General features: G+C 39.8%; 1 protein-coding gene across 1 annotated transcript; it reads left to right on the forward strand.

Moving 5' to 3' along the window:
- On the forward strand, window positions 1–25,054 carry LOC100688904 (UDP-glucuronosyltransferase 3A2-like). Its single transcript, XM_038533756.1, has 7 exons — window positions 1–196; window positions 2,344–2,445; window positions 12,385–12,493; window positions 14,876–15,407; window positions 21,442–21,673; window positions 23,132–23,351; window positions 24,564–25,054. Exons 1-7 carry the CDS (start codon window positions 103–105, stop codon window positions 24,838–24,840), a joined length of 1,566 nt encoding a protein of 521 aa, XP_038389684.1. The 5' UTR covers window positions 1–102; the 3' UTR covers window positions 24,841–25,054.
- Window positions 25,055–26,642: the final 1,588 nt, after the last annotated feature.

Below are 26,642 nucleotides of genomic sequence, written 5' to 3' on the forward strand. Positions count from 1 at the left end.
GCGAGTGCACACGTGTTCCCAGAGCTCACAGGTCACTGTGAAGGCCTCAGGGCTCAGGGCTCTGGGCACAGGGCTGGACTCCGCAGCTAGTACGGACCGAGCATGGCGGGGAAGGGAACGCTGCTGCTAGCCTGCCTCCTCCTGCCTGGGTTCCTGCTCTCAGAGGCCGCCAAAATCCTGACCACATCCTCACTGGGTGAGTGCTTGGAGGGAAAATCAGAGACAGCTGCATCCCGGGCACCAGTGCGGGGCTCAAGCACACACCCTGGGGTCAGGAAACCCTGTGGGCTTTCAGACTGGATTGTGTCCCAGGCCCGTGGAGGGAGAGGTGGGCAGGCCTGTGTCACAGAGAGGGGTCCCCACTGCTGGGCTGGGGGAGTCAGTTCTGGAGAAAACAGTGGTTTCCTTTCCTCTCTTTTTATCTGCTTTGAGGTGCTTCCCATGGCGCATAGCTGGGGCCAGAATTTAGATCCAGTGCTAGCCTGGAGACCTTAAGCCATCTACTCTAGGGAAGGATGGGATTTTTGGAGGCACACCCTAAAAATCTGGGGGAGTGCAGAGTAGATGGTAGTAGTGGAAGCTGAGGTCAGTTTTGGGCTCCTGGAGGCCAAGGATGGGGGTTCCTGGGGGCAGCAGCACAAAGTGAGATGTGTCTAATGGGACACCTGGAGAAACGATGGGGCACAGGAGGCGGCCCCTCTCTCTTGTCCTTGCTGCTGGAAGGTTTTGAAGGACAGTGAAGCATTAATTCTGTCAACTGAGTTTTATTACCTTTACTTTTGCCTCAAAGGGAGCAGAAGGGAACAGGAACACTTAGCAGGATAGGGGGCATCACAGGATGGAGCTTTCCCAAGACTTCTGGATTCATCATGAAAGGATAAGAAACTCCCCTGATTACTGTTAGAGCCCCAAGAATCTGGGGATCTGAGAACTGGAAGAAACCACAAAGATCATCTAATTGGGTCACCTGATTTTATTTCCTGACAGGGACACTGAGGTTCAAGGGAATAAGGGGCCTTTTGCCAGAGCCCACAAGACCTCCCTCATGGACACACCCCAACTTTACTGTTTTCTTACCTCAAACCTGTCCTCTTCCCCAAACTCTACTCTTTACAGTGGGGATTCCTAAAAATCACTATTTTAAAAACCCTGTTTTCCATTTTAAATCTGTTTTTTAATGATAGAGGCAGCAGAAAAAAATGTTTCCCCACCTCCCGAAAGCACAGGTCCTCTGGTCTCTGAGATGGAGCTGGTGTGGTTTGGAGGTGCCAGAGGCCCCGCCTCTGTCCCAGAAGGTATTGGGCTCACCAAGACCCTCAGGAATGGTGGCCTCTGCAGGAGGGCTTCTCTCTTTTATCCATTTCTTCCAAGGATTCGATGTGAGCCAGAGAAGCAGTCTCAGGAGGTACAGGTTTGTGTTTTCTATAACCTGTGTTGCCTCACTCAGCACAGGTATAGTTATAAAAAACTCCAGTAGTTTCCACACCACTGCTATAGTCCTACAACCTTCTCTGCTGACCCAATCATCAAGAGGCCTTTATCTTCCAAACAACCCCCACTTTCCAATGTGGGCAAATTCTATTCCTTTCCCCTGGATCTGACTTTCTCTGCTGCTGAGATCCACATACTCAACACAATCCGCGTGATGGCTGATGTCTTACACAGTCTTTGCAGTGATAGAACCTGTACCTCCTCAGAGGATCAAACTTCTCTTTCATAGAATCTCAGGAATCTTAGGAAGGGTGATCTCCAAACCTATCATGTGCAGGGTCCTGCAGGTCCATCTTAGGGCACACAGTTATCCTGAATGCCTTAATCTGATGTTCAGCAATTTTCCAGCTCCAACTGGAAACATCCTGCCAAATATATTTGAATTTCAAAGATTTGGATTCTAAATGGTGGGTGTACCTCCTTCTGCTCCAATGGCTATTTCTTCCACCAATACTCAAGTTTCCCATTTCTTGGTCTGACTGTAACATAAATTTCTTAAGGGAAATTTCCCATAAGAAGCTCTGACCAATTGTCAGTAGGAACCCTTCCCCCTCCCAAACACGGTACTGTGCCTAATTTCTACTGTGTCTCCATAAGTGCTGGCTGCAATCAGCATGTACTTAGGATCAGGAACTCCTAAGGCCTAAGAAGAGAAGCTCTTCACACTGACTTAGAGACTATCAGTCACTAAAGGAAATATTGATGGATGACTTCCACAGGTTAAGATTTGTGAAGACACTGTAGGATTCTTGGCTGTCTCTGCCCCCTTACCTTGGATTTCTCCTTCCCCCACATCAATTTCAGACCCTCTGTTCTCATCCCTACAAAAATGAAATTTTGTATTGTTCCTAGGTGGAAGCCATTATCTGCTGATGGACCAGGTATCTCAGATTCTTCAAGATCATGGTCATAATGTCACCATGCTTCTTTATGGAGAAGAATTTTTTATCCCAGGTGGGTTTTTGATTTCTTGTTTGTTTATTTATTTATTTTTTGTTAATCATCAAATTCTTCTATCCCAGAGAGACAGTGTCTTTTGTATAGCACTGCTTAGCACAAAATCTTTTTGAATCTAACTATATTGAAAGAAGGGGAAATATGTGTGCATGTATGCTTATGTTACCTGCTGGATATCATATTAGGCTCTGGAGGCCTGGCCTCCAGAACTTCCACATTCCATAACTCCATGTTTTACCCCCTTAGCTAGGTGTCATTTCATCTCAGGCAAGCCTCCATACATCATTATTAATCATTTTGATAACTACTACTGTGTGGTGTGGCTTTAATATGTTTTGAAGAGAAGTCTTCAACCATCTTTGTAGCTTCTGTTACATAAGAAGAGCTGTGCTTCCTGTTTCTAGATTACTTTCTACTCCTGTTATGAGACCTGAACTTTAAGGAAGCTTTACAAGAATGTCTTTTAGTCATGTCCTAGGATCAGAATCTATCAATGAGTTGATCATATATTCTTGAGACATCATTGGCTGCCCATGACTTGTGCATAGTGATGTCAGAAGTTCTTGAGTCACTGAATCCAAGAATATTGCAGCGAAGATTAAGCTCTTCAATCTTGTTGAGTCTTCTCTGTTGACAGGCAAGCATTCAGAGGACCAGAGAACTCAAAAGATTTGTTCATGTTTACACAGCGGGTTAATAATAGAGCAGGTGGATCTAGAACTTTAAGCTCTGGGTTCCTCATTGAGAAATACTGAAGCTTTAATTTAAAAAAATCTCCAAGGGATCCCTGGGTGGCGCAGTGGTTTAGCGCCTGCCTTTGGCCCAGGGCGCGATCCTGGAGACCCGGGATCGAATCCCACGTCAGGCTCCCGGTGCATGGAGCCTGCTTCTCCCTCTGCCTGTGTCTCTGCCTCTCTCTCTCTCTCTCTCTGTGACTATCATAAATAAATAAAAATTAAAAAAAAATAAAATAAAAAAATAAAAAAATCTCCAAATTCATCACCTTTGATGAAAAACAAGTCTGAGCAATTATGAAATTCTAAGATGAACTTCAGGCTCTGTTCCTGTTTAATCACCTTCTAGACCCGGCTCTACATCGTTCTCTGGATATCCTTTCTACACATATCCCTTTGTATCTGCCTTGATTGTCAGTCTGATTGTGTATTTGCCTTGACTGCCAACCATGGTAATTGTAGTCCATGATCATTTCATTTTGATGGTTCTCGTGGATTGAGGAACTGCTGAAAGCTTTAGACCCTCTACCACTTTAACACATCCACCCACACTGAAACTAGAAACCATGGGAAGCCCATGGATTCCCCTTTGTTTTATTCTTGGTTCCAAGTTTTAATAGTCCAGAGTTTCTTGCAATATTTACGATTCACTGGAAATTTCTGAGGTTTTGAAATGGATTATTTATCTTTCTCTTCAGCAGTAGACTTTGGTAGAGGTCTGCAAATAAGGAAACACGTGATTGGATTATTTTAGTTGACCTGGTTCAATACTCACTATTGAAACTTTTGAGCCTGCATCAACTACCTGCTTGTATAACTTCCCTATAGGGTTTTTATTTACAACTTTAATGAATAAATGACTTCAGAAATAATGACGTAACTTCAGGTGCTAGTGCTGAGGTGTAAGTTTATTTCAATCAATAACTGAAATCACAAGAAGCCGCCCTACAGAGGACTGAATTGTCTGCAGGTCTGACTCTTCCTTTTCCTAAGAGAACTTGCTGTACCTCTCCGTCTACCAGGTAGACACTCCCCAAGTGACAGGTCTTTATTTTGGGGATGTGTGCAGTTACATCATTGATTCTCAGGGGCTTGCCTACAAACACTGAAGCAAAGTTTTGCCTAGAGGAACATTATTTTGACTAGAGAGTTCTCCCTCTTTCAGCCAGTTAGTTCTGCTTTCTTTGGGTGTGGAGGTAGAAGAGCAGCTCAGAAGCTTATGTAAGGAAGCCCCATCGTGCAATTGAGTTTTTGATTGGATTCAGGGCTCCTCAGTTTATCTATCTAGTATTGCTCACCTTAGCATTGCGAGTTAAAAAGAAAGAAAGAAAAGAAAAGAAAAGAAAAGAAAAGAAAAGAAAAGAAAAGAAAAGAAAAGAAAAGAAAAGAAAAGAAAAGAAAAGCCTACTATATTAGTCTGCTGTTATCAAGGTGGGGTCGATTTCTTATAGCTGGGGTTTATAGAGCTTAATAAATTATAACCACCTTTGCCTCTGAATTTTAGAGCCAATTGAGACAAAGTTACAGGAGTTAGATCAAAATGCACCTTTATCCAGCTGATTGGGGAGCTTTCCTTTATATCTTCATTAACTGTCAAGCTGCATACTGGCTTGAAAAGAGGCTCTGTAGAACCCCTGGGCATTGCTCTGTTTATTCTTTATGGGGTTTGGGTAATTTCATCACATGTTTGACTGTTCTCAGGAAGACTCCAAGCCTGAGAGCTTTGTCTCCCGATGGCTCCCTTGTGGTATCCTGGTATTGTGCTCCATGAATGCTAGCTGCCATGTCCTCCCCCAAATCTGAAGTGTTCCACTGAGGGAGAGGGAGAAGGCCAGTCCAGGTCTGGGAACCTCCTCCATGAGCTGTATCTTGGATATTTTCTCCAGCCACCCATGAATGTCCTGTGCCACCTGGTATCCAATGTCTAAAAACCATTTCAACATGTATTTGGTCTGGTTTTATTTAGTTACTTAAAGTAGGAATTTCAGTATGTCCTGTCACCTTCTTGTGACCACACACTGAAGTTCCCTATCTTCATTATTTAAACCATTGCATTTAAGTAATATTGGCATATGATATACTGCATATATTAAAATATATAGGTTGATATATTTGGACAAATACATATGCCGATTATGTCAAAATAATGAAAGTCACTAATTGGTTTTCAAATATTAAACTATCTTTGTGTTCTAGGAACAATTCCACTTTGTCAAGATGTATTTTCCCTTTTATGTAATTTTAGATTTAATTTGCTTAAATTTTGGTTTAAAAATTTTTTAATAATAAATTTATTTTTTATTGGGGTTCAATTTGCCAACATACAGAATAACAACCAGTGCTCATCCTGTCAAGTGCCCCCCTCAGTGCCCATCACCCATTCACCCCCACCCCCTGCCCTCCTCCCCTTCCACCACCCCTAGTTCATTTCCCAGAGTTAGGAGTCTTCATGTTCTATCTCCCTTTCTGATATTTCCTACCCATTTCTTCTCCCTTCCCTTCTATTCTCTTTCACTATTTATATTCCCCAAATGAATGAGAACATATAATGTTTGTCCTTCTCTGATTGACTTATTTCACTCAGCATAATACCCTCCAGTTCCATCCACATTGAAGCAAATGGTGGGTACTTGTGATTTCTAATGGCTGAGGAACATTCCATTGTATACATAAACCACCTCTTCTTTATCCATTCATCTATCTATGGACACCGAGGCTCCTTCCACAGTTTGGCTATTGTGGACATTGCTGCTAGAAACATCGGGGTGCAGGTGTCCCGGCGTTTCATTGCATCTGTATCTTTGGGGTAAATCCCCAGGAGTGCAATTGCTGGGTCGTAGGGCAGGTCTATTTTTAACTCTTTGAGGAACCTCCACACAGTTTTCCAGAGTGGCTGCACCAAAGAAACAAAAGCAAAAATGAACTATTGGGACTTCATCAAGATAAGAAGCTTTTGCACAGCAAAGGATACAGTCAACAAAACTCAAAGACAACCTACAAAATGGGAGAAGATATTTGCAAATGACATATCAGATAAAGGGCTAGTCTCCAAGATCTATAAAGAATTTATTAAACTCAACACCAAAGAAACAAACAATCCAATCATGAAATGGGCAAAAGACATGAACAGAAATCTCACAGAGGAAGACATAGACATGGCCAACACGCACATGAGAAAATGCTCTTTCATAGTCTTTCCTCCTTTATCGAATATTAGTTGACCATAAAGTTCAGGGTCCACTTCTGGGTTCTCTATTCTGTTCCACTGATCTATGTGTCTGTTTTTGTGCCCGTACCACACTGTCTTGATGACCACAGCTTTGTAGTACAACCTGAAATCTGGCATTGTGATGCCCCCAGATATGGTTTTCTTTTTTAAAATTCCCCTGGCTATTCGGGGTCTTTTCTGATTCCACACAAATCTTAAAATAATTTGTTCTACTCTCTGAAGAAAGTCCATGGTGTTTTGATAGGGATTGCATTAAACGTGTAAATTGCCCTGGGTAACATTGGCACTGTTGGGGATTTACCCCAAAGATACAGATGCAATAAAACGCCAGGACACCTGCACCCCGATGTTTCTAGCAGCAATGTCCACAATAGCCAAACTGTGGAAGGAGCCTCGGTGTCCATCGAAAGATGAATGGATAAAGATGTGGTTTATGTATACAATGGAATATTCCTCAGCCATTAGAAATGACAAATACCCACCATTTGCTTCAATGTGGATGGAACTGGAGGGTATTATGCTGAGTGAAGTAAGTCAGTCGGAGAAGGACAAACATTATATGTTCTCATTCATTTGGGGAATATAAATAATAGTGAAAGGGAAGGGAGAAGAAATGTGTGGGAAATATCAGAAAGGGAGACAGAACATAAAGACTCCTAACTCTGAGAAACGAACTAGGGGTGGTGGAAGGGGAGGAGGGCGGGGTGAATGGGTGACGGGCACTGAGGGGAGCACTTGACGGGATGAGCACTAGGTGTTATTCTGTATGTTGGCAAATTGAACACCAATAAAAAATAAATTTTATTATTAAAAAAAAAAAGAAAATGCTCTGCATCACTTGCCATCAGGGAAATACAAATCAAAACCACAGTGAGATACCACCTCACACCAGTGAAAATGGGGAAAATTAACAAGGCAGGAAACCACAAATGTTGGAGGGGATGCGGAGAAAAGGGAACCCTCCTGCACTGTTGGTGGGAATGTGAACTGGTTTAAAATTTTACACCTGTGTCCATGTAAGTCATCATTATGTGATTTTCTTGGGATTTTCTTTTCTTTGTTTTTTTTTTTTTTTTTTTTTCTGGCAATGTTTATCAGTGCAATACTTTCCTAATGGAATACTTAGGTAGTGTTCCTCTTTCAATTTTCTGGAAGGGTTTGGCTAGAAATTAATATTGTTTCTCCCTAAATTGTTTTAGCCACTCAGAGATACAGGCTTTCTCTCCTAACCCCAAAGTTAGGTTCGGATGTTGAGACTTGGATCCTTACATGCACACCAAAGGTTTTAAAATGCTTTATTTTAGGGGCACCTGGCTGGCTCGTTCAGTATAGCACACAACTCTCCATCTTGGTATTGTGGGTTTCAGCCCCACTTTGGGTGTAGAGATTACCTCAAAATAAAATCTTTAAGAAAACACAACAGTTTATTAATGACATAATCAGGCTTCATGGCGGAAAGTAAGGCAACTTCCAAACTGGTCCAAAAATGCATTGAGAGAGCAGGAAAAGGAGAGTATGTGTGGGCTTTTATGGTGCTCATTGGTGGGGCTGGAATGGCTGCTTCCTTTCATGTTTGACTGATGACCAGACCATTCTATCTTTCACATATTTCAGTTTGAATTTTTTTTTAAATTAAAGATCTTTATTTTATTTATTCATGAGACACACAAACTGAAAGAGAGAGGCAGAGACACAGGCAGAGGGAGAAGCAGGCTCCCCGGGAGCCCAATGTGGAACTCGATCCTGGGACTCCAGGATCAAGACCTAGGCCAAAGGCAGGTGCCCAACTGCTGAGCCACCCAGGTGTCCCTTCAGTTTGAACTTGTATAAGTAAGTCATTATGGCATTTATGAGACCTGCTGCCTGAGGCTGGTGAGGGAGTTGAATGTTTCTCTGAATGTCTTGTTCAGAAGACCAGCATTGTGCATTTAGAGAAGTGAATTAGTTCCTTGATTATGATCAATAATGTCCGAAAATCTGTAGAAGATAAGGGCAGTCTTGCTTGAGACTGTGTACTTGCCTTTAGTGCGTGGAGACATGTGTAACCTTCATTTATATTTTGGATATCTGTATGGTGAGAGATTCTTATTTCTTTACCAAAATGGAACAAATTTTCCTCTTTATAGATCTCTTTAGAATGTGTTTTTCTTTTTAAGTTAACTTTGCTAGTTTCTGTCCATATCATCTGTTCTAGTTTATTGCTCTCTAGAGATCATAGAATTCTCCTACAGTCCTTTTCATTTCTGTGTGGTCATCAGTAGTGTTCCTTCTTTCATTTCTGTTCCTAGTAGTTCGTCTCTTTATTGTTTGTAAAGTTTCTTGATTATTTCAAAGAACTGTCTCTGTTTTCATTGATTTCTATTGGCTTTCTATTTCCAATTTTATTAATTTCCTCCCTAATCTTTGTTAATTCTACCTTCCATCTTAGGTCTAGTACACTTTCTTCCCCAGCGTCTTAAGGTTGCAGAATAAGTTACTGATTTGATAATTTTCTTTTTTAATATAGGCATTAAAGCTGTACATTTCCTTCTAAGTCCTGTTTTGGGTACATCCCATAAAAGTTTGGTATGTTGTGTACTCATTTTTATTTGTCTCTAAGTGTTTTATGATTTGCCTTGTGATCTGTTTTTGATACATGAGTTATTTAAAAGGGTATTGTTTAATTTCCATAATTTGTGAATTTTCTGGTTTTCCTTCTGTTGTGAATTTCTATCTTCCTCCTGGTGGGGTCAGATACCCTGTGGTAAGTATGTTTTAAAATGTATTGAGACTTATTTGTGGCTGAGCGTATGGTCTCTGCTGGAAAATGTCCCATGTACCCTTGAGAGGAATGTGTGTGTCGTTGTTGAGTAGAGTGTTCAGAAGAAGTCTGTTATATCTAGTGTTCTATCTAGTGGATCAATGTGTGTAAGTCTTCTACTTCCTTACTGATCTTCTTTCTTTCTGGCTTTTCTATCCATTATTCAAAGTGGATGTTGAAATGTCCAATGATTATTATAGAACTGACTGTTTCTTCCTGTATTCTTCTTCTATTGCTTTAGTTACTTTGATGGTTTCTCATTGGGTGCATATATCTTTATAATAGTTATATCTTCTTGCTGTATTGAACCTTTATTAATATATACTTTCCTTCTTTGTATCTTGAAATCTTATTTGATTTGAAGACTTTTGTGATTGATATTTGCTCATCTGCTTTCTTTTGCTTAATACTTGATTCGAATATCGTTTTCCATCATTTCCCTTCCTGTCTGTCTGTTCTTTGGATCTACAGTGAGTCTCTTGTATACAATATGGATAGTTGTATCATATTTTATTTTGTGTTCTTTATTTTTGTATTTATTTTCTTAATGCATTTTCAGAAAAAATATATATAGTTAAATATGTGTGTTTATATATAAAAGAAAATTTTCACTAGTTTCTATTTGAATGCATGATGGCTAGGAAAGCTTCTTATACACTCATGCTGGAAGTGGAACTGGTATAGTTGTTTCTTGATGGTCATCAGGGATGGAAAGATCTTCAACTGACAAGTAATTGTTCCCAGCAATTCAGCTGACGTGCCATACTTGTGCTTTGTGTAGGGGAACAGCACATCCCTCTTGTGAGTTCCTATGTGAATGTTTGTGTCCTGAATGAGTGTGCTCAATGAGTCCCTGCAAAAAGAGGTTGTCCTCAATGCAGTGTCATACATGTGCTTCTCTGGATAAAGTTGAGGTGGTTAAGATCTTGCTGGCAAGGCTTGTGTGCAGGGCTATTGAGGTAGTCCATGGGAAGCCAGTTACAAGTGATCTGTATCCTTCCAAGATGAAGGTGAAGAGACACTGCAGCTGAGAGCTTGTTGAAATAGGAATTAAACAGAATATATTACTAAATCCACCCTTGCAAATTAACTATTAGTAATGAGATATAGTCAGAAATTTGCATAACATTAGAAATGGGGGTGCTTAGTATGACAGGTCATGTCCATAATGTTGTAGTCATCCACTGCAAGGTATTATTACTTCTTTGCTGGTTTAAGATAGTCTAAACTAGGCCATTAAGTGGAAAACCAGGGGAGCTAATCACTCCTTTGCTTAATAGATCCTTTAAAGTGGGATTTAATCCTTAAAGACACTATCTGTAAGTTGCATTAACAGTTTTAATATGTGGGTCAGATCAAAGGGTCCTATTTTGACAAGCTCATCAGCTTGTAAATGCTGAAACTTTGATTTTATGTTAATTTTTTTACTTGTTACCTATCAAGAGCAACCATAGCCACTAGGAGGTAATGTAAATATATTGCTGTAATGACTATTGGATATTTAATACCAGTAGTTAAGATAGAACATAAATATCTGCCCTCCAACTAATATTTTTGACTCCTAAGACTACTGAAATTTTCAGGATAAATTTGGTGGACTCCACTCATATATCTGTTATTCTTGCCCCAGCATTGATGAAGACAATTAGTGGTTCATCGCATCTGATGTTAAAAGTATTTAGAAGCTCTGGTCTAGAGTCACAAAAGCCAATGGGCCATTCTTCTGTTATAAAGTTTTTTAAAAAGTAACGTTATATTCCATGTGAATCAAAACTAAGAACTCTGTTTTAACTTCTTTCCTGACTCTCTCACCCTGCCGTGCCCCTCTCTTTCCTCTTTATTTTGGCTGCCCTTAGATGTGTTTTGGGAGAGGTTGTCCATTCTAATCTACACATATTTGTAAGTTTCTTCTTCGGAATGTCCCAAATCATATCGAGTCTTGAGGCCACACTGGTGGTAATTTTGAGAGATGTGAAATTAACCTGAGTTTGAATGAACTCCTTGAATTAACTCCATGGGCATGTCATCAGTGTTTTACCCTACTACAACGTTAGTCAAGGTTTTCTTTTAGCTTCAGAGTTGTAATCAGCAGCAGTAGCAGAGGAATTTTCTGGGGTTCTAGTGCACCTCCTACTGTTATGAGTGTGAATCTCATCCTGTGACATGCTGACTACCATTCTTCAAACATTCTGTGGGCTTGTAAACTGGAATCAGTCTTGCCCAGAGCACTGTCTATAATGGGGGCAGTCCTAGAGACACACAACCATTGGTTACAGACTCTACCTAGCCTAATGTCAATCACAGCTCATGCTGAGATCCAGAAGCACAATCCAAGCCGATATAGAAGAGGGATTTGTGTGAGACACATGACCCAGGGCCACTGAAAGGCTAAACCCATACTTTTTGTCCCCAAATGCCAATTATAGAAGCTTGTAAGTGGGATAGGTAAGGATTCCCCTACCTGGGTCTGGCTTGCTTGGCTTGAAACTCTTGCTCCCACAAGAGATGGCATGTTGAGGCTTTCTTCTCTGTTTGCCAAGATATGTCACAGAAGGTTAAGGGGGAGACGTAGCTTGAAAGCTGTCATCAGTTCAACTTCAAAAATGGTATCAGACTTTTTATTACACATGGGGGAGAGGCCAGGATGTGAAGTAGGGTTGCAGAGGACTGCTATTTTTAATTTAGGCCTTGTTTTTTTTTTTTTTTTTTTGGCTAATTGAGAAACCTGTGCATGTATCACTTTTAATTTTAGTGAAAATTATTTCTTTTTCTAAATGAGAAATGACTGGAGATCTAGGGTAAAATAAGATCTACATTGAAATACAAAGTATACCATTCACTAAATGTGCACTCTTGACAAATTATCTGGTACTTCTTTCTCACCTATAGAATGGTGCATAGTAGAAACTTTAAATAGAATAATCTACTACATTAAAATGAATAAAAGTGACTATATCTTTATATGGTTCTCAATAAAGTTTAGCAGGTTGCATGACTGAAGAAATGAGAAAGCAGAAAAACCAAACCAAAGTTCAAAAAGCAAATATCGAGTGTATATCCAATCCTTGGAATAAGCAAACTGTGATATCATCATGCCAATGTTAATTCAGGTTGTGTAGTATAATTACACATTTCTCTATTGGTGTTTTATTTTTTTATTGTTTTGTTTTTAGAAAAGAATGAAATTTCATACGAAGTTCTAAGTTGGCTTCCACCTGAAGATCATAGAAAGGAATTTAAGAAATGTTTTGATTTCTTTGTGACAGAAGCTCTGCATGGCAGGTAATTTCTTTTATTCTGTGAGTGAATGCATTGCCATTTTAGTGATATAAATGAATGGTTGGATGCACGGATACTTGGTGTGAGTCTAAGAGGAATGGATGGATGGAAAAATGAGTAGATGACTTTTGCACTACCAATCATTCAATCTGTGTTTATTGCTGCTCTCCCACTGAAAGCATGAATGTATTTCTGTATAGTGAGGAGGACTGTTCCTCTGGATCTTCCCGGCAACATTCACTGACAGTGTTTGCATATATATTCTCCATAACACAGAAGGTGGGACAGGCAACTTAATTCCTCATAGTTGGTAAACAATGAGAACCACCACATCACACTGATTTTTCCTCCCGTTTCCTCACATAAATTCAAGAATAGAAAGATGCTTAGGAATATTGATTTTTTAATACCTTGAACCACTATATTTTAAACTAATTTTAAAAACTCAAATAGTTTGATGATATACAATCAGAGAGTAATCTGAGGGATTTTGTCATTATCTGAGATACATAGGAAGTTCTTCATCTTTGACGTTGAGCATAAAGACACAAATTCATCTCTTGCTTGGTTAATACACTGGCCTAATGCCCATCCTCCTTCTTTCCTTAGAAATTCTATCTGCAAGGTGCCTTTTGGGCTCAGTTGTTAAGTGTCTGACTATGGCTTGATCTGAATTTGGTCTTGATCTCAGAATTCTGGGATCATACCTACCTGCAAGCCCCCGTGTTGAGCTCCAAGCTCAGGAGGGAGTCTGTTTGTCCCTCTGTCCCTTCCCCCATGTGTTTTCTCTCTCTCTCTCTCTCAAATAAATAAATAAAATCCTAAAAAAATAAATTCCATTTGCTACTAGGGGCCCCTAAAATCTAGCTTTTTTTCAATAAAGCCCTGTTCCTTAGTCAAACTAGAAGACCAAATTCTCTCATCTGTAAGAGATGTGATCTACAGTACTCATTTGAAACTTTGTCTATTTTATCTTATGTTGTTACTCATATATTTTTGAATTATATATCTCACCTCTTCTCCCTCAGCTTTATTATGTCAAACTGTTTTTGTTTGTTTGTTTGTTTTTAAGTTGGGCATGAAGCCCAACAAGGGGCTTGAACTTACAATCCTGATCAAGACCTTAGCTGAGATTTGGAGTTGGGTGCTTAACCAACTAAGCCACCCATGTGCCAAGACTGGTTTGACACACATGTTTAATCTGGTGCAATATATTGAACACAGTGCTTTCCTATATTTTTTCAATTTATTACCTTAATTTCTGTATGATTCATGCTCTAACTTTAGAGGACTTTGTATTTAAATTAATATCCTGAATTTGTCAATAATACTTAGCAATCATTCTTCATGAAAATCTTTTAAAATATGATAGAGGATAATTTCAGCCAATCATCTGTTGTCACTTGTAGTTGGTTCTATAGTTCATGTAGACATCTGTATATTGCTAATGAGCTCTCACCTGTGGACCTTCCTTAAGTGGGCTGACATAGTGGTATGTTGTGCAGGTCCCAGGTTTGCTGGGCCTAGATTCTCTCCTCCTTAATTCAAGTAGGAGGCCCATGGGTCTTCAAAGCACTTGTACCTGTAACTTCAGGTCATGAATATTCTCATCTATTTCTCATATGCTGTATAAAAAGGATCATTTTTCTTGTGGGCGCTAATAGGGAAACACTGAAGGATTATGGTTCCTGGGATAGTGTCCTAGACAAGAGTCTTAATAGATATTGTTAAAATTTTAACATGAACTTTTGTGAAATCAGCTGGCATGAAATAGTAATCAGCCCTAAATAGGCTTTTATTTTGTTTGTTTTAAATGTTGATCTTTTCAGGTAGGGAGATGTAACTCTCATTGTTCAGCTTAGAAGTTGGATTCTAATATTATCATCAGAAAGTTCCTTGTGTGAGACAATCTGTCCAATTCAGGATATACTCAATTTCAAATAAAAGGGCTACAGCATGAATATTGATGCCATGAAGGTACTTCCACAGTTTGGTTAGGAATCAGGACGGTCACTCATAAAAGGTCAGTATGCAAATGAAAGTTAAACAGAGCATCACAGACTGTATCAACTAGACATGGAACTCTGAGATCTGCTAGTGTCAGAGAATGTATTCAATGTAGAAACACCTAAATTAGCTTTGCTAGTGGGTGCATATGGATTGGCCAGAGAAAGGGGAGGGGAGGAAGTGAGAATATTTTAGGAAGCAGAAACAACCAGAGTAGAGTGACCAGAGCAGAGTATTCATTGGACATTGGTAAAGTTGGTGGGTTGATGTTAGAGGTGGTCTTACTTACATGAGATTTTTTTTTGAGCCCCAAATATTCCTCATATTGTGAAATTAACACCTCCAATGAATACTTGTCATTACTTTTGTTTTAAACAGAGAAACATTTGACAACTTTGTAAAGTTAATGGGACAACTGGGGATTCGATGCAGTGATTTGCTAAGGAGAGGAGATATCATGGATTTCTTTAAAAATGAGAACTTTGATCTGGTATTTGTTGAAGCATTTGACTTCTGTTTTTTCCTGATTGCTGAGAAGCTTGGGAAGCCATTTGTGTCAATTCTTCCCACCCAGTTCGGCAATGTGGACTTTGGGCTACCAATACCTGTGTCTTATATTCCAGTATTCCGTTCCTGGCTAACCAACCCCATGGATTTCTGGGGCAGAGTGAAGAATTTTCTGATGCTCTTTGATTTTTCCATGAAGAAATGGCAAATCCAATCTACGTTTGACAACACCATTAAGGAACATTTTCCAGAAGGCTCTAGGCCAGTTTTGTCTCATCTTCTAAAGAAAGCAGAGCTGTGGTTTGTTAACTCTGACTTTGCCCTTGAATTTGCTCGGCCCTTGCTTCCCAACACTGTGTATGTTGGAGGCTTAATGGTCAGACCTGTTAAACCAGTGCCACAAGTAAGTAAAACTGTAGCTCTCGGCTGATGATATGGACACCATGCAGAGCTCTTCAGTGCAGAATTGGTGACTCCTCTGCCAAAGGGAACTGGGAGTAATATATTTTTAATTTTATATTCTATTTTAAATTTTATGTGGTAAAACCACTTAATATTAGACTTACCCCTTTATCAAATTTTTAATAGTGCAATTATTGACTTAGGTACCATGTTGTTCTTCAGATCTCTAGATCTTATACATCTCATTTACCTACAACTCTTCCTTCATGGACTAGTAGCCACGCTTTTTCCTCATCACTGTGCCCCCCACCACCCAACCCCTGGCACAAACCTTGAAAACCAGTTTCCACTTTAGATTCCATGAATTTGACTATTTTAGATGCTTCATATAAGTTAATTCATGCAGTATTTGCCATTCTGGCTTATGTCAGCGGAATGTCCTAAATGTTCATCCATGTTTTTGCATATTACAATATTTCTTTCTTTTTAATGTATTCCATTATATATATATATATATACAATTTCTTTAGCCATTCATCTTTTGAATGGATATTTTGGTTGTTAACATATCTTGGGTATTGTGAATAGTGCTTCAATAAATATGGGAATGCAGGCATCTCTTTGGGATCCTAATTTCCATCTTTTGGGTACAGAAAGAGAAATCAGATTGCTCCATGATATGGTGTTCTATTTTTAATTTCAGTGGGAATTTCCATACTTTTTCCATAGTGGCTTCACCATTTTCATTCCCAACAACAGTTGTAAGGCTTGGTCTTTCTCCATATTCTCAACACATGTCTTATATTTTTTAATAATAACCATACTAATAGATATGAAATGACATTTCATTGTATAATTGATTTACATTTCCCTGATGACTAGTATTGTTGAGCATTTTTTCATATATCTGCTTGCCATTTGCATGTTGTGTTTGGATAAATGTCTATTCCAGTCCTTAGCCTATTTTTTAATGTGGGTATAAGATTTTTTTTTTCTATTGAGTTGTCATCTTTCCTATGCATCTTGGAAATTAATCTCTTATCAGGAATAGTTTGCAAATATTTTCCATTCTGTAGGTTGTCTGTTGCTCTGTTGATTATTTCTTTTTGCAGTGCAGAAGCTTTCTAGCTTCATGAGTCCCAACTGGTTTTGTTCTTGTAGGTATTATTTATTTTGGTGTTCACTTTGAATTTGACATTTTAGTTTCTTGTGCATTGTGCTATATCATTGCAATCATTGCCAAGACCAATATCATGAAATTTTCTCCATGTATTTTCCTTCAAGAGCTTTCATGTTTAAATCTTTTATCCATTTTGAGTTGAGTTTTTTGTATGGTGTTAAGGTGAGGGTCGAATTTTATACTTGTTCTTGTGGATATACACATGCTGGGGGTAGGGATGCTGGTGAGAGAGTGTTTCCATAACTATTTTCTGGCTTCGGTGGACTGGTTACACATTTGCCTGCAGTTCAGTCTGTCTTTAGTTCTTTCTTTCTTTCTTTCTTTCTTTCTTTCTTTCTTTCTTTCTTTTTTAATGTTTCTGTTAGGGAATGAGAGCATGGAGCTTCTTCTAGTTATATCATGCTCTGCTCTTCTCAATTTTAAATAATAGATTTACATTAATCTTATAATTTTCAAAAGACAGCAAAGTGATTTTAAGTGGTCCTCTTGGATGGGTCTTATGGTGTAGTGCTGGATGGAGTCAAATAGAGCCAGATTAAACAATAGATTAAAGGCTTTGAGCTGGGGACAATCAAACAATGCAGAAGAGGAAAAAAAACTAATGTTTTTGAAGAATTGACAAAACTGTATTAATGCTCATTTTTAGAGCATTAAATCTGAAAGTTCTAAAGAATCATCTAGGGGTGGCTATATAATAATTAATATCACACAAAATAGGCTTATCTCATAACTTTTACAGGATATTAGGATATCTTATAAATGGTTTAATATAACAAAATGAATGTAATACAACATATTATTAGAATGAAGGGGAAAAAGAAATACATCATGTCAACATATGCAGAAAGGTTATTTGACAAAACTCACCCCTTTTCATGATAAAAACACAAAACTAGGAGTATAAAGATACTTCTTGGACATGATAAAGAGTATATAGAACACTCACAGCTAACATTGTAGTCTTTATGATAGACTGAAATTATGTTGCCTAAAATCAGTAATCTAAGATGCCCACTTATATCACTGCTCTTCAACTATGCCCTTGATATATTTTGAAGGCAAGAACAAGAAAGAAAAGGCATCCAAATTGGGATGGACAATGTAGAAATAGTTTGATTTTCATATGACATAATTCTCTATACAGAAATTCCCAAAGAATTCATATACCAAAAAGAAACTACTAGTTCTAATAAATTTTTTTTAAAGATTTTATTTATTGGGGGGATCCCTGGGTGGCGCAGCGGTTTGGCGCCTGCCTTTGGCCCAGGGCGCGATCCTGGAGACCCGGGATCGAATCCCACATCGGGCTCCCGGTGCATGGAGCCTGCTTCTCCCTCTGCCTGTGTCTCTGCCTCTCTCTCTCTCACTGTGTGCCTATCATAAATAAATAAAAAAAAAAAATTTAAAAAAAAAATAAAAAAAATAAAGATTTTATTTATTTATTCATGAGAGACACACACACACAGAGGGACAGAGACACAGGCAGAGGGAGAAGCAGGCTCCATGCAGGAGCCTGATGTGGGACTCGATCCCTGGTCTCCAGGATCATGCCCTGGGCCGAAGGCAGATGCTCAACCACTGAGCCACCTGGGCGTCCCTAGTTCTAATAAATTAACCCAACAAAGTTTCAGGGGAAAATATCAATGTGAAAATATGATTTGTGTTTCCATACAGCAGCTATGGACAATCTGAAAATAAGATAAAGAAAACTATTTCAATAGCATCCAATTAAACTGAGGAATTGAAAGACATGTACATTGGACACTACAAATTTGCTGAAAGAAATCCAGGAAGACCAAAATAAATAGGAAGACACCTCCATACCATGGATGGTGATACTTGATCTTGTTAAAAGAGCAATACTATTCAAAGTGATCTACAGATTTGATCTAATCCTTATCTACAGTTCAATGGCCTTTTCTTTTTATAGACATGAAAAAGCCAATTTTCATTCATATGGAAATGTAAGAGACCCTGAATAATCAAAGTAATATGAAAAAGAACACAGTTGGATGACTCACATCTCTGACCAATTCATTTTTGCAAGGATTTTGCCAAAACGATTCAACAAAGGAAAGAATAGTCTCTTCAGCAAATGCTGCTGATCCCACTGGATATTCACATGAATAAGAATGTATTTTTCATGCCACATACCAAAATTAAGTCAAAATAGATCAATGGTGTAATTAAAAAGGTAAAAACCATAAAATATTTAGAAGAAAAGAAAGGGATAAGTCTGCATGGACTTATTTGGCAATGAATTTGTAGATATGACACTGAGATGAGTAACAAAGGAAAAAATAGATAAATTGGACTTCCTCAGGATTAAAAACTTCTCTATATCAAAAGTTGTTGTATAGAAAATGAGAGGACAAGTTATCAATACAAGGCAAGTATGTCCCCTCACTGCCACCTTTTAGACTCATTCTGGATGTTCTAAGTAAATAAATGATATGTTGGCAAGTGAAAAAAAAAAGGAAATAAAGGAAAGATAATATTCAAGGAAAGGAAATGTGACTAAAAAGGAAAAAAGGTATATAGATTAAGAAGGAAGCAATAATAATAGTGAAAGGGAATATAAGGGAAGGGGGAAGAAATGTGTGGGAAATATCAGAAAGGGAGACAGAACGTAAAGACTGCTAACTCTGGGAAACGAACTAGGGGTGTTGGAAGGGGAGGAGGGCGGGGGGTGGGAGTGAATGGGTGACGGGCACTGGGGGTTATTCTGTATGTTAGTAAATTGAACACCAATAAAAAATAAAAAAAAAAGAAAAAAAAAAAAGAAGGAAGCAATAAAACTAATTTGTTTGCAGATGATATGATGGTCCATTTTGAAAATCTGAAAAAGCCAAAGAATAAAAAAAATAAAAATTCCTGAAATAGAAAGCAATCATAGCAATGTCCAGGATACAAGTTTAATGTATAAAATCAATAGTTTTCTTATATAGTAGCAATGCATGGAGGAATGTGAAATTAAACACACTATACAATTTACATTAGCCACCACCAAAAATGTGATCTTGGGAATAAATCCACAAAACGTATAAAGATTTATATGATAAAAACTATAAAACTCTAATGAAAGAAACAAAAGAACTAAATAAGAGAAAATTCATGTCCATGGATCGGAGGACTCAATATTGTCAAGATTTTAGTTCTCTCCAAATTGATCTATGCATTCATTGCAAACACAGTCAAAATTTCAGCAAATTATATTGTAGATATTAATGAACTGATCCTAAAATTTGCATAAAGAGGCAAAAATCTTGAAGAGCCAACACAATATTGAAGATGAAGAATAAAGTTGGAGGATTGACATTTTCAATTTCAAAACATACTATAAAGCTACAGTAATCAGGACGTTATGATATTGGCAAAAGATTAGATGGATTGCAAATGTAACACACTAGAAAACCCCAAAATAGACCCACACAAATTTAGTAAACTGATCTTTCACAAAGGAGTAAAGATAATAGTAGAGAGGAAACATAGACTTCGAAAATGTGGTGCTGGAAAAATGGGTATCTGCACACATACAAAATAAATTAGACTCAGACCCTACACCCTTCAAGCAAATTAGCTAAAAATGGGCCATAGACCTAAATATAAAATGCAAGAGTATAAAACTTTTAGAATATGATATTAGAGAAAATCTAGATGAACTAGAGTCTAGTGAAGACCTTTTAAATGTAAAACCTACGTTATGTTCTGTGAAAGAAGGGATTGATAAGTGTGCTAAGTTGAAATTAAAATTCTGTTGTGGGGCATCTGTGTGGCTCAGTCAATCAAGTGTTTGCCTTCGGATCAGGTCATGATCCCAGGGTCCTGGGAGGGAGCCCTGGTTTGGGCTCTCTGGTAGCCGAGGCCTGTTTCTCCCTCTGCTTCTCCCCACTTCCCACCCCCGGCTTGTACACACTCTCTCTCTCACTCAAATCAATAAATAAAAATCTAAAAAAAAAATTCTGTTCTGGGAAGACACTGTCAAGAGAATAAAAAGAGGAGCCACTGAACAAGAGCAAGTATTTGGAACAGACCTATTTGTTCAAGACTATTATTTAAAATATGCATACACTTTATACACACAAATATACATAGTATGCAAAGAACTCTTAAAATTTAACAATAAGAAAACCAATAATTTAAAAATGAGGCAAAAACCTTCCCAGACCTTTCAACAAAGAAGGCAGACAGATGGCTAATAAGCTTATATGAGGCAGACACCTGATAGAGACCCTTTCCCATCATCTACTTAAATTTCTAGAAACCCTACTGCCCTGTACTGGGCCAGGACAGCAACTGGCACTCTCCCAGGCACTAGCATCCTAGCATTTAGGAATGGCATCGGGACACTCCTAAATGACAATATATATGCCCCCACACCTAGAATGAGGATGAGGATGACCTTGGTACTGGGGCCATGTTTTCAATGAAGAAAAATTCCCAACACGTGGACTTTCCTCTTTATAAAACATTGTTATACATGCAAGTCCTGGATCTAGATGTTGGTGCCACAGTATGCTTTGAGTCCTTTATGGGCAACGTGGGCTATTGTGGTAGTGACTAGATCACTAAAGCTCTCTTCACGTTCATTTGAGATTACTGAGTGTTTTTGTATGGTAGGATGTGTCCTGAGGTTTCAGAAAAATGGCCTCAAGGCTGCCAGACACAATGGATATGAACACAGTGCAGAGAGCAGTGAGCCGTCTCAGGGGCTATGAGAGCCAGTTCAAGACAGTGAGCTTAGGCTCACTGGAGAGGAGGGTATATTTTGTAAATAGCTGACTTTGATTCCAAGGCTGTCTGGGCTTTCATGAACAACTTTGTTCACCTTGTTTCCTTTCTTACCTCTCTCCAGGAATTTGAGAATTTCATTGCCAAGTTTAGAGACTCTGGTTTTGTCCTTGTGGCCCTGGGCTCTATGGTGAATCTCTATCAGTCCCGGGAAGTCCTCAGGGAGATGAATGGTGCCTTTGCTCATCTGTCTCAAGGGGTGATATGGAAGTACAATCCTTCTCACTGGCCCAAAGATGTCAAATTGGCAGCAAATGTGAAGATTGTGGACTGGCTTCCCCAGAATGACCTCTTGGGTAAGGAGATCCAATCTACTTCTATGTTTCCATTTATGTATCTTTGGGGCTCCACTGGGCAACTCTGCCAACATGGGAAGGGGCATCTGGTAGCAAAAGATAATCTTGAGAGGACAGGAATGGAGTAGCTAGCTGGAGTTCTTAGGAAATGAGACTATACTCCCCAAATGAGTAAAACTGGCATGTTTTCTTCTTCCTTTCTATTGTAGTCCTGATACCTACAGCCAGAAACAATATTGTCATTAGGATGTTTTACCATATTTGGCACAGACAAAGGTTGCCCAGACATGATCCAAGACTATTTGTGGACTCTTAGAACACGTACTGGGGGTCTTGTTGCCACTGTTGTTCCTGGCCACTTGAATATTTGTTAGGCCATGTACCATTATAGACACCCACACACCCACACATTTTAGTACATTCTCATACCCTACAAAAGATGTACTCAAGCTTTCAAAGAATTGATGTTGATGGTGTCAACCCTTCAGTGAAGGCATGAGACCTATTGATGTTGATCTGTGCCAAGATATCCGAGTGTCAGCTGACTAACCTCTTAACCTTATCCAGTTATTTTGTCTATTGAATTCTCTAGTAGCAGAAAGCTCCTTGTACCCCATTGCTGTCATTGTTCTGTGCCACTTCTGGAGCCCCCTAGTGCCACAACCTCTGCCTACATCAAAGATTAGTCCTCAGTATTGTAGCTCACAAATATATTGGAAACTTAAGATAGAGGACTCTGCACATATATTCACAGGGCATGGGGTAGGGAAGAGAATTGTGATTTTCAGAGAAATACAAATAGATTCTGATGCACATCACTGTTGAGAGGCAGTTTAAGGTGAACTCTTCATTATCAACACTTGTTTTAGTTTTGTCTAAATAAGAGTGGGGTGAGCACACAAGAATTGGAAATATTGAGAGGCGTAGAGCATCATTGCCTACTTTAGAGGGTTTTTATGAAATTGACGAGAAGGCAGGTATAGTGTAAGTTTGATGAGTACCACATGAGATGTGATGTCAGTTGAAGTGTTAGCCTCCAGAGAAGAGGGAAGTGAAGGAACAATGAAAGAGAAAGCATGAGACCTATTGAGTGAGAGACCTGGAGAGTGAGAGACAGAGACAGAAAGAGAAACAAAGGTAGAGACAGAATAGAAAGATAAAGATGGATGGAGGGATGGATGGATGGAGGAGAATGCTGGCATCAGCATGCTCAGCAACTGTCTCTGGATTCTAAGTCTTCGATGGATTGATAGAGAGGAATCTCTGTACAGAGACAAGGCCAGAATTTTGTATCTTGGGGAATATGCATCCTCGAGTGTGCCCTAAACTAACTCAGTAACTCCATTTTCTCCAACATCCTTTAAATTCCTTTGTATTTTTTTCTGCCCTTGATACTTTCAAAGATATTCTGAAAATTTTCACCCTGCACTTTTCTGTTCTGTTCCCAATTTGCAACAGCTCACCCACACATCCGTCTTTTTGTCACCCATGGTGGGATGAATAGCATAATGGAGGCCATCCAACATGGTGTGCCCATGATAGGGATTCCTGTCTTTGGAGAACAGGCCGAAAACCTGATCCGAGTAGAAGCCAAAAAGTTTGGTGTCTCTATCCAGTTAAAGCAGGTCAAGGCAGAGACATTGGCTCTGAAGATGAAGCAAGTCATAGAAGACAAGAGGTATGGAGCTCTTGTGGCCACTTGGGTTTGTGGTTACTTAGGCTGAAAGAAGACATCAAATACAAGAGCACGGTGTGGCTTTATTTATTTATTTATTTATTTATTTTTTTGCTATAAAAGTTGAAGCTTCCAAACTTCCATGGAATAATATGTGTGTGATGCTAATGGCTGGCCTGTTTCCCCTGAGGGCAAGACTGGGCAATTTAGGTTAGATGTTAGGTTCAAGAACAGTTTCTACCTTAAGGGTTTTGAGGACTCTGACTCTACACAGGGTCTGTGAGAGGTCTTATATTTTGGGGCTGCTGATAGTAGAATTACACTAGGGAGGTCACCATCCTGTCCTCCAACATGCCACACTGTCTCCGTCTGAGGCCCTTTATCAGTGATGCTACCTAAGACATCCTTCCCTTCCCTTCCCTTCCCTTCCCTTCCCTTCCCTTCCCTTCCCTTCCCTTCCCTTCCCTTCCCTTCACAGGGCTGGCTCCTCATGACATGGACTCATCTCCAATGTCCTCTCCTCAGAGAGGCAGGAGGTCTTTGTGTGACAGTCCTAGATGCACTGTTTACCCAGCCCCTTCAATCATAACTCATTTTCTCTTCTTCACACTTCTCAGGATCAGTAACCACCCCATTTCATTCTGTTTGAATTTATTGTGTGTCCCTTCTACTAGCTAGTAGAGAGTAAGCTCCCCTGGATGGCCAGGTGTGTCTCTTGTTTCCCCTGTGCTCCCAGGGCCTAGCACAGGGCCTGCCACAAAGTAAGCTGGGATGAATTCCTGTTAAGTGGGTCAGTTAAAGGGTCCATGTTCTCTTAAGTAAATTCTAATATAGGTCAAGAATGTGGTAACCACGATGGACTGAATACCTTATCAGGGTCTCGAGGACATTTACCCTGAATCGGATGTATGTCACATCGCATATATCCCTGTATACTTATCCTTTATTGTAGCATAAGTGTCCTTGGGTAGAGACTTGTCCTTACAGCTTAGTCATCTTTCTATAGTTTAGCATTTTAGCACTAGGCTTGGATCTTTGCGTGGTGAGACCGGTTAGAACTTCGACTGTGACAAGATCAGGCCAACCACTTTTCCTTCAAACTCAGTCTTTTATGCATATGGATGAAATGTGTGTGTGGTGTGTGTGTGTTGATACAAGGTCTCTAAGACTTCTGAGGTCACATGAGTAACACCCCAACGCTGTCGCTGCCAACAGGTACAAGTCAGCAGCCGTGGCTGCCAGCATCATCAGGCGCTCTCACCCCCTGACCCCTGCCCAGAGGCTGGTGGGCTGGATCGACCACATCCTCCAGACAGGGGGTGCAGCACACCTCAAGCCCTATGCCTTGCAGCAGCCATGGCATGAGCAGTACCTGCTGGATGTCATCTTGTTCCTGCTGGTGGTCACCCTGGGCACCCTGTGGCTCTGTGGGAAGCTGCTGGGCATGGTGGCCAGGTGGGTGTGTGGGACCAGGAAGCAGAAGAAGGCCTGATGGAGGTTCAGCCTTGACAGGTGTTTGGGGAGCCACTGGTTGCAGATGGCTTTCCCCAGCACAGGACACCCCTGGTGTCTTCCCTGTATTGGTACTTGAGGTTGGCGTAGAAATATCTCCTCATAATTTCCTGCCCTGTTTGGAAATTCTTATGAAGCAATCTTGGGGATTATTTTTTCAAATTGTGGTAAAATACATATTGTATAAAACTTCATATTTTAGTTATTAATTGTACAGTTAGTGGCATTGAGCACATTGACATTATCATAGAAACATTACCACCACCCACTCCAGAAGAAATTTTATCTTCCCAAACTCAAACTGCACACCGATGAAATAGTAATTCCCCATATCCTTGCCCCCACCACCAGCCCCACGCCTGGCAACTCCTGTTCTACTTTCTGTGTCTATGAATTTGATCTTGGCTTCCTGACTTACCCCTCATCAGGGACATCCTCACTCAGACCCAAACCTTCAGCAAACATCCCCACCTTCCTCCCCACTCCCTGTCCCTAGACACAGCACCCTTCTTACTTCATCCTTGGTGTCTGACACTTAGTCTCTCTGCCCAGTCCAGCCTCACATTTTATGAGATCAGATACTAGCCAGTACTTCCATGTTGGGTTTTCCTCTTGTCGGTCCTTTTCACCTCACCTCCAGGATCAGGAAGCCTGGTCTCTGTCCTGCAGCTAGGCAGGAGTGGCTCCCCCAGGACTCCACCTGTCTTCTCTGTCCCAGGTCCCTCCTGTGAAGTACTCCTCCCTGGTTGCTCAGGCCTGAAGGCTGCCTTTAGGCCACAGCTAATGTTGTGGTTTTCACTTCTCATAGGCCCCTTTTCAAGATTCCCTCTCTTAAAATGTAATCATGGAGACCTTACTTGAAGATCCTGGACTTCTCCATGAGGCTCTGGATCCTCAGATCCAGTGAGTATGGCAGTTCCCAGGACTTGATTAACTTAGGAAACATCCATCTGTGCCACCACCACTACCCTCCTGCCCCCGCAAATGTGGCACAGAATATCCCTCTATACCTCTATAGGAATTACATTCAGTTCCTAGCAAAATACACCCCAAAACATGTGCTTTAACCACCAGGATTTTAATATGTTTAGTGTTTGATTCTCTGAAAAGGGCTGGTGTGGAGGCTCCATGTTATTGTCTGTAGCTTCCCCCTCTTTTTTGGACTTTCCTATCTCCTTTATTAGATACCAGGCTCCCTCTCTGGTAGGTTCCTTATATAATATATTTTACTTTCCTTCAATTGTGCCTTCATATTTTCTTTTGTTTTCACATGGAATTCACTGTATACTTAAGCATTTCAGACGTATAGTATCTTGTATATGGAAACATAGTGAAGAAAACAGTAGATATACCGGATGGTCCCAGACACCTTAGTTTTTGATTGCTTAATTCTGATGTTGTGACTACATGTTGAAATAACTCAAATGGAGGATGAAGCAGCTACTACAAATATTCCATGTAACAAGGGAAAGAACCCCACCCTTGGGAATATTATAGGATAACATAACATTCTGGGTAGAATGTCCCTGGTGCCAGTGTGTAGCGAGTTCTGTGTGTTCTCATGCTGCACCATGTCACCCTACAGCCACAAGCACGTCACATGAGGAAGTGTGTGTGTGTGTGTGTGTGTGTGTGTGTGTAATTCAAGGTCTTAGTTCTGCAATTCTTATGAAATCTCTGAAACTGGTTTCTGGCAATAGTTCCTTGAAAACCAGACCTGAAGCTTTCTCTGTGTTGTCATTAGAATAAATAGATAAGATGTTTTCCCCTCGTAACCAACAA

The sequence above is a fragment of the Canis lupus genome, chromosome 4 (genome assembly GCF_011100685.1).
Source record: "Canis lupus familiaris isolate Mischka breed German Shepherd chromosome 4, alternate assembly UU_Cfam_GSD_1.0, whole genome shotgun sequence".
In the NCBI taxonomy this organism is placed as follows: domain Eukaryota; kingdom Metazoa; phylum Chordata; class Mammalia; order Carnivora; family Canidae; genus Canis; species Canis lupus.

What these genes read in the sequence shown, in the direction of transcription:
- LOC100688904 (XM_038533756.1), top strand. Translation starts at nt 103, where the DNA reads ATGGCGGGGAAGGGAACGCTGCTGCTAGCCTGCCTCCTCCTGCCTGGG. An exon ending in AGAAGAATTTTTTATCCCAG is followed by an intron (nt 2,446 to 12,384) that starts GTGGGTTTTTGA and finishes TTTTGTTTTTAG; the next exon opens with AAAAGAATGAAATTTCATAC. An exon ending in TCCCCAGAATGACCTCTTGG is followed by an intron (nt 21,674 to 23,131) that starts GTAAGGAGATCC and finishes AATTTGCAACAG; the next exon opens with CTCACCCACACATCCGTCTT.